This window comes from Vigna radiata, chromosome 1, assembly GCF_000741045.1.
Source record: "Vigna radiata var. radiata cultivar VC1973A chromosome 1, Vradiata_ver6, whole genome shotgun sequence".
NCBI classification, from domain to species: domain Eukaryota; kingdom Viridiplantae; phylum Streptophyta; class Magnoliopsida; order Fabales; family Fabaceae; genus Vigna; species Vigna radiata.
In genome coordinates, this window is record NC_028351.1 from 22,742,420 (window position 1) to 22,751,093 (window position 8,674).

The window sequence follows — 8,674 nt, forward strand, 5'->3', positions numbered from 1 at the left end:
GATGTCTCAAACAATACAGACGTCGGTTACACTAGACATGAACGTCTAAAAGGTTGCAGGGAGGTGAATAGTCACCGTATAGACGTCTATTGCGGCAACACTGATGTCTATACCTGTCTGTACACATCGGCTGGGGGCACGAGACGTCTCTTGCTCGGCCAGGAAGGTTAGTAATAGCACTTAGACGTCAGTTAGCTAAGCGTTGACGTCTGTGTCCTGACAGGTTGGTGGATGTAATTAATGTTCGTGTTCGTAAACGTCGATGCCCCTTATGAACAGACGTTTATAGCCTGAAAGTTAGGTGGATTGTAATAATTTTTCCGCCATATAGACAGCAGTCAAACAACTGGTGACGTCTATGACATTAGAGACGTCGGTCGCCCATGCAACAAACGCCTAAAGTTCGCGCCATTAATTATATTTTATTTATAAAGACGTCAAATTAGTGAGAGCACCGACGTCTAGAACAATATAGACGTTGGTGGACAAACGTAACCGACATCTATAGCCATTTATAGTCAGAACGCGAACCTGCGAGCAGTCAGAACGAGAAGAAATTTTGTTCCTCTTTCAGCCAAGAGAGACCTAGAATTAATGGGACACCTCGTTCAAGAGGGAAAAACATTTATGAAAGGTCTAGATGGTTTCTCTCGTAGGGAAATTGAATTTAAAGAAAAACTTGAGAAATTCTTGGATAAGAGAAGAGATAGAGAGAGACTAGAAGGAGAAAAGAGGAATTGAGAGAAAATATAGAAGAAGAAAAGAAAAAGAGAGAAGAAGAAGAGAGAAGAAGACGAGAGAAGAAAAGAAGAAGAGAGAAAAGAAAAAGAAGAGAGGAGAGAAAAAGAAAAGAGAGAAAAGGAGCAATTGCTACTGATGGCAAATACTACTCCTACAAATACAAGGGAACCAAAAAGGGAAGGTTTCCAATCCTTTAATTCTTCTTCAAATATTTTTAAATCTTTTCATGCTAACTTCTGTTTTAAACTAATTGCCACACCAATTTTCATTATACTACCCTCTTCAAAATATGGCAATTTAAATCTTGGGTTATTGTTACCCTTAGGGATACAAGAAACTCAAGATAAAAGAAAAGTGACTTTGTGAATTAGGACTTCCAAATTTCCTTAAGACTATAAAACAAAGTCCTTATTCTAAGGTTACTTACACAAAAAAAATTCTTTCTTAGATTGATACTAATTAGTGATATATTTGATGCTTATTGTAGATACGCTTTTGATCTAGGAGGAAAGTGACAAACCAAAGTTGTGCTTCTTTATATCTTCCCGATTTGAGGACAAATTGTTTTTCAAGAGGGAGGGTATGAAGAAAACCCATTTAGGGCATTCCATTCAAAGAAGTAGCAACTCAAGCTAAGACTAGGAAAGGGAAGTTAAAGATGGACTTTTTAAAGCTTTATTGAGTTTCTCTAAGTCTTAGAAGGATTATATTTTAATATCATCTACTTTGTTTTGTAGGGTCTAATAAAGCTTAGAGCATTTGACTGAAGCCATCCAAGAAGTAGAATCAATAAAAGCCAGCAAAGAGGCAAAGATGGGAGCTGCTGACAGAGTGACGCTCAAGCGTCAGTCTCTGTACCGCCAAAGCGTTAGCAAATAACATGTTTCACGTGAGCAGCTGACCTGGAGGGAGGCATTGTTTCTGCTGGGTTGAATTGGTGCGTTTCTACGGAGAAATTATTTGAATTTTAGGAGGGAATTAGATCAGAAATGAGGCCCCTCTTCACCTATAAATAAGAGGGCCTCCCCTTTGTAAAAACCCACTTTTGGATGTAATGAAATGCTGCAGAATTGCTTGCTCAGCCTCTTATATCCCTTAGTCACCTCTGAATTTTAAATTCAGATACTCTCCTCTAGCTTCCTTCCTTAGTAGGAAGGCCATCTGAACTTGGAGGCATCATACACACATCACACCTTCATCCAAGCTTTCATCCAAGCTTTCATCAAACACCTTCTATGAATCATTCATTTCACTGCACCAATTCTTTTCTGTTGCGTATCTATTTTGGAGCTTCTTCTTGCGTGCTTTGTGCTAGGAGAGGGTTCCATCAACAATGGTGAACTAAACCCTTTGTTGTTGGGGAAGGATGTAATCCTTTTGAAACACTCTTATATTGAAATTCTTATTTTATTCATATACTTGTATTATTAATAATTTGGATTTTCTTTTCTGTACTTTAAAGCTCGCATTGTTTAACTCATTTAGTATCATGATCTTTGATTTTGTCGATACGGAGATAGGAATAGAAGGGTCAATTGCTTTAAGTTTCTGTCATTAATGCATTAGTAATTACTAGGGAGACTAGAGATAGTAAACTAGTAATTATGGTAATAGGCTCTTTTCATATAGAGAACGGGTTTAGAGTAAATTATAATGTTGCATGAACATTGATAGTAAAGTTGAATTTAATAAGAATAGTATATATAGGAGAGTGGATTGGGATGAAACCGTAAACCCCAACAACTCCATTCACTCATATCTTTATTTACCAATTGATCAACTTTTGCATTTGCATGTTTATTTTCATTTTGCAATACAAACCCTAAATTTATTCTTTACTCAAGTCTTATTGAAATCAATTCACATGAACATCTAGGCCTAAGAGTCCCTTGGGAAACGATATCTGGACTTACTGTCTATTATTACTTGATACGATCTGGTACACTTGCTAGGGTGTTAACAAGTACAAATCCTTAAGTATATTATCTCTAAAGCTTTCATATAGGTTTTTCTTATTGATCATACGCTTCCTATAAATAATGTGTTTAGACGATATAAACTTCAGAGAAACGTTGTTCCATATGTTCTTAATTTAAGACTTTGTTTTAGCACTTGGGTAATTTATATAGCTTCTTGTATAAAGTCTTAGGTTTTCATTTAATTTGAGCAAGTTCTTTGACATTTTAGGTTAGGTAAGCACTTCCCCTCCTTAAAAAATATTTTGTTTAATGTTTGTTGTTAAATTTCAAAACGTTGGTTGCTAGACTTTAGACGATCTTGTCTTAACATTAGTTTCCATATTTTCTAACTTCTCTACTCCTCATTATGTAATTTAAGTCAAAAAATAGGTTGTTTCAGTAGGATTTACATCAAATTCATACAAGATAAGTGTCTAAATTATATATAATTTTAAATAAACTAGACATTTGTCACTTGTTTTCCTTGTCTTTTATGTAATGTGAACTTAGAGAAAAGGGTGGGGATTTGAGTTAGTAATAACAAGAGGGACTTCTTGTACTATGAGATGTTATGCTTGAACCAAAGTGTTTGAAGATTACAATGTAACCAATCACATGAAGTGTGGGTCATCATAAAATAGGGAGAGAATGTTGGATTTGAAGAACAACTCAAGAAGTTGTTCTGATAATGATGTTTATGTTAAAGATGTATTGTTTGTTATAATGTTCATGTGTTTGTAAGTCTTGCACACTAAGATAGTCGCATGAATTTCTATTTAATACAACCTAATATTAACCTTAAACACAAACATTATTTTTCCAAAAAAGGTTTTAAGTTTGTTTTTAATCGAGAAAGGTTTTGTATAATCTACTAATTTGTTCTTGATATGTTTTCAAAATAAGATAATTTATTATTAGTTTTTGATAATGTATTAAAAAAAGAAAAAGAAATGTACTTTTAACTTGTCTTAGAGAATAATCGATTAACAACTGTAATAATTGAATAATATTGAATATTAAGTTTTTTTCAAAATTAAATGGTGACTAAAACTAATTGATAAAATATTTAAGTAATTAATTAAAACAGAAAATGTTTTTAATTGATATTCAACATAAGAGAATAATTGATTAAGACCTTAAGATAATCTGTTAGATACATCTAAATCAAATTTTAAGTAATGTTCTCAAAAATCTGGAATCCTTGATTCACTCTTAATAGATATGACCATGCTTTACATTGCATAAATAGAGAAATCATTTTGAACCGTTTTCTTTTGCTTCAAGAATGCTTTCATGATTTTTCAACAATCCTTTCACTTATCTCTTGCTTATCACAATGAGTAATAAAGATTGTGTATTACTACTGAATTTCTCTTATAAGAGTTGAATTGTTGTTTTCTCTTTATATGTTCCAATAATTGGATATATCCTCATTAATTGTATTTAGAAGTTTATTTCATTGAGTTTCCTATCTTATATAAATTTGGATGTAATAAACATACAAAATAATGAGTCGTTTGTTCTAATGTTGAATGAGTGAATATATAATTTATTGTGATTTGAATAATACAATTTTTTTGTTGTGTAATCTTTCGGACTCTTTCAATGTCTTTTCCATATTATTATTGTATTAAATTTTTGTGTAATTTTTGTCAATCTTAATTCCACAATTACAACCACTTGTACAATAAGACTAGTTTTCAAAAGCCTTTAAAAAAATAAATCTTTTAAAAAAATTAAAAACTATTTTACTTTGAGTTAATTTAGCTTACCTCATATTCTTTTCCAACATAAAACACAATCACAACAATATTTCTGACAATGATAATTTGTCCCTCTCATAAAATCCTTCACACACAGTTCTTAATTCCAATACTTTATAAACAAACTAAACATATTATATGACTAAGTTAATTGTATGCTTTTCTTTTCTCAACATCTCAACACCACAATAAACTCTATCAATCAAGAACCAAATTATATATATAGAGAGAGAGCATGTATCTATTTACTTTAACACCACCACTACATTAAAATAATATAAAATATTTAATCTAAACAAATTATTTTCTCTATAAACAAAAATAACTATGGGATGTTTGACAATTTTTTTAATAATTTTTTATAATAGGTTATGTATCACTTTTTTATTGGTTAGTATATTTGAATTGATCCATTCATAAACTATCATATAAATTTTATTTAAAAAAAAATTGTTAAGAAAATATTTAAAAATAAAAAAATAAATGTATGGATTTCATTTTCCTTTTCCTAATATTCCTCTTGAGTTCAATTCACGAGTAGAAAGGCAAATCACTTATTAATTCCCTTTTATTGTCCTTTTGAGGTTGTTTAAAGCATCCAAGCACACAGATAAGTGTTTTCCACTATCTTCATTGTTTTTTTCCTGACAGGCAGAAAAGAAGATGAAAGCTGCAAACGGAAACCCCAAAGGAGTGGCTCTCGTAATCGGAGACAACAACGTTAGAGGTTCTCTTCAGTTTCTTCAGCACACCAATGGTCTCCCTTTCTCTCTTCATATCTCTGAGTCTGCTGCACTATATATTCAGTTTGGAAAGTTGATTTGCTTATTGGTCTGGTTCATTGTGATTGTGTAGGGACCACTCATGTCACAGGGAGAATAACAGGGTTGTCCCCAGGATTTCATGGCTTCCATATTCATGCTTTTGGTGACACCACCAATGGCTGCAACTCCACTGGTTCTCTCTTCTCTTCATCATTGTTTATCATCAAACTTGTACAATTCCTCTTCCACCCAACTTTTCTAGCAAAACTAAAACGAAGGTTTACAATTGTAAACTTCCAAGACTGAGAAAGAAGAAATAAAAAACAAGGGTCACAGAAATCCTGAATTCATTTTGAATTGACTTGTTTTGTGTTTGTAGTTGGATTATAATTCTATTATTGAACTTACTAGAAGAAAGAAAGAAAAAGAGTTTAATTTGAATGTGGAGAGTCTTATGATTTTTATTTTTTACTTTGAAATCCAATCATGATTTCTCGTATAACTAGAAGATGTTTTGTAATATTTCTTTGCAAGTTATATATAAAGAGTCATTTATGCTTGGTTGGTGACGTAACATTAACTTATGAAATGAAATCATTTTTTTTTTCTTTCAAATAATCTATAAGCTAAACATGCAACTTTCTGGTTAATTTTTGCTTTGACTTCTTTGCATCAGGTCCTCATTTCAATCCATTGAAGAAGGATCATGGGGCTCCTTCAGATGATGAGCGTCATGCTGGTGATTTGGGCAACATTGTTGCAGGGCCGGATGGTATTATCTGCTTTCTTTTTCATATTTATTTTGGTGTTTCTGACTAGTTTTCAAGAATTGTCTGCTGGGAAATTTCCAAAGGGCTTTCTGTTTTGCAGGAGTTGCTGAGATTTCTATTAGAGATACACAGGTAAAGAATTTAAATTTGAGTTTTGTTTGGTGTTACTCAATGTTATTTTCGTTATTTGTTCTCTTTGTTCTTTTAGAGAATCATCTCATGTGATTTGATTTAATTTACCCCTCTGTAAATCAATCACATGTTCAAATGCACTCGTATTGTGCAATATCGGTTTTCCTTTGTATTGTTTCACTTGGTTGATAATTTTATTTATGGAATTTGAATGGTACTAGAACACTTAATTTTCCCTTTCTCTCTTTCAATATGTAGATTCCACTAACTGGAGTTCACTCCATAATTGGGAGGGCTGTTGTTGTGCATGCTGATCCTGATGATCTTGGAAAGGGTAAGATTTTAAAATTTGGCCCCAAAACTTGCTCACTGGGTTTGTTCTTGTTCCAACTTTGAATTCTAGCTTTTCTTTTCCCCTAGTCATGTTGTTTTGTATTGTAATTTCATTGAAGTAATCTTCCTATGATAGAGATTCAGTACCCTTCATGCTTGATATTGTAAGCTTAATGTGAGAAATACTTGTGTGGCAATTAAATTGGCAAGTGAATTCCTAGAACCCATCCGTTACTCTGATTTCAATCTTTGAATTTATTGATGTGCATGATGAGTTGGCCCTTAAATTTACAAATCCGTAATTAGTCAGTCCTTTTAAGAAACTAAATTGAGAAATAAAAGGAACTTACATGATACAAGTTTAAAATAACGAGAGACTAGATAGAGTTCTGAGAGTGTCATATTCTATCATTGCTTAATGAGAAATGGTACCATAGCGTCTGTGTTTGTGGGCCTGATGAGCCTGCATAATACTTTCCTAAATTTTAGAAACTTAAGATAAATATTTAAACAGTTCCACTCAAATTACAGAATATAAATTTTCTGCACCCAGCTTGTTACAAATGAGCCTAATAAGGGGAACTCCTAAGAGACCTTTTCTCAAATGAAATGACACGCCAATACGTTGGTTCTTTCATAAAAACGGTATAAGAGGCAATATGGAGGGCTGTCTAAATAGATTCATTTTAGAGATCTCTACAAATTTTAGTTCTTAAATTAGTTGATTAATCCGTATTAGCTTACATATAACCAAGATCATATTCTACTTCTGCACTAGATATAGCTAAAACCTCAAACCTCTTACTTTTCCAAGAACAAGATGGCCTCCAACAAGCTCAAAATATCTCAAGGTAGAGAACATTTATCAAAAGGGAACCTAACCCAATCAGCTTATGTATGACCGTTATTCTTTTTAATAGCCTTGATCAAGAGCCCTTTTGCCTCAAAATTCGAATGGCTGCATCTCAATGTATCTTAAAAGAACTCAAAGTTAATTCCTGTCTGGTTAGTGGACTGTCCATTACTGTAGTTTTTTTCTCTTGATCCACTGCATATAAAAGCTGAGGGTTTCTTTTGGAATGGTTATGTCTATATGAAGTAACTTCTTGTCCTGCAAAAAAAGATTAGGAATAATTTTTATGGATGTATCATTTAATGTTGAAAAATGACAAGTAACATTTGTTTGAGCTAATGGCTAGAGAATGGACACATGATTTGTTTTATTTTTTCCTTTAGCTTGTTGGAATTTCTGGAGTTCAGGATGGACTAAAATCTCTTGATCTAGACTATGGATTCGCTGTTTTGTTTTTCTAACTTACCGTTTTTTAAGTTTTTGAGTTTTCTTTTATTATGAAACAGGTGGGCATGAACTCAGCAAAAGTACTGGGAATGCTGGTGCAAGAATAGCATGTGGTAATACTCACTTTTCTTCATACTGTTTCTGGACACTAACCAACTATATAATCTTTTCCACTAGTTTAATCCATTTCATGCAAGTGGCTTGGTTCCTCTGGTTGAATTGTTTTTCATGTCAAACTACAAAATAGACATGACTTTTGAAACACATTCTTTTAGTCAGGATGATAAAAACTTCTCTGGTCATACTATGATAAGTTACTATCTATTACATACTTGAAGTGATTGTACATATAACGCTCTTATGTACACATTATGAAAGTCACTAAGGATTTGTTTGTATAAACTTATCCATAAAGATTTATAGAAGAAGAAAGTAAAGAAAGAAATGTGAAATATGTTAAAATTAACTTCTGCATAAGTTAAAAATAAATTTTTGGGGAGAAGTTAATATGAGAATGTTTCTATAAATTAGCTTATTATGTATATGCTAAACTTAGTTTGTGGAGAATTTTTTTTTTCTCTCGGTGTTTACTAAGAAGTTTATTTAAATATATACTTTAAATATGATAGGTTAAATTCATCATGACAAGAAAGGTAGTTCGAATATCATAGTTTTCAGTTTGATTTTACATAGTCTGCTACTTGTTGCTTTGCTTTGTATGTTGAAACCTGACAAAAGGCTAATCGTTGATCAGGTATCATTGGGCTCCAGTCATCCGTTTAGGATAGTTTGCCTATAGATGATTCTCATATGGGTAATAGAATGTAATTTGAATTTTGTATGCAATTTCAGTTAAACTGTAACTTATTTTTATAGCAACTTTTATGATAAATTAAAGTTTGCTACATTGTCA

At 32.3% G+C, this 8,674-nt stretch overlaps 1 protein-coding gene across 2 annotated transcripts; it reads left to right on the top strand.

Moving 5' to 3' along the window:
• Positions 1-5,041: 5,041 nt before the first annotated feature.
• On the top strand, positions 5,042-8,674 carry LOC106764186 (superoxide dismutase [Cu-Zn] 2). Of its 2 annotated transcripts, none has more exons than XM_014648436.2 (7): positions 5,042-5,189; positions 5,318-5,419; positions 5,903-5,998; positions 6,097-6,128; positions 6,387-6,462; positions 7,821-7,874; positions 8,516-8,674. In XM_014648436.2, exons 1-7 carry the CDS (start codon positions 5,126-5,128, stop codon positions 8,542-8,544), a joined length of 453 nt encoding a protein of 150 aa, XP_014503922.1. In that variant the 5' UTR covers positions 5,042-5,125; the 3' UTR covers positions 8,545-8,674. The 2 variants fall into 2 exon arrangements, with proteins under 2 accessions (XP_014503922.1, XP_014503914.1); XM_014648428.2 differs by having other exon boundaries at positions 5,043-5,219.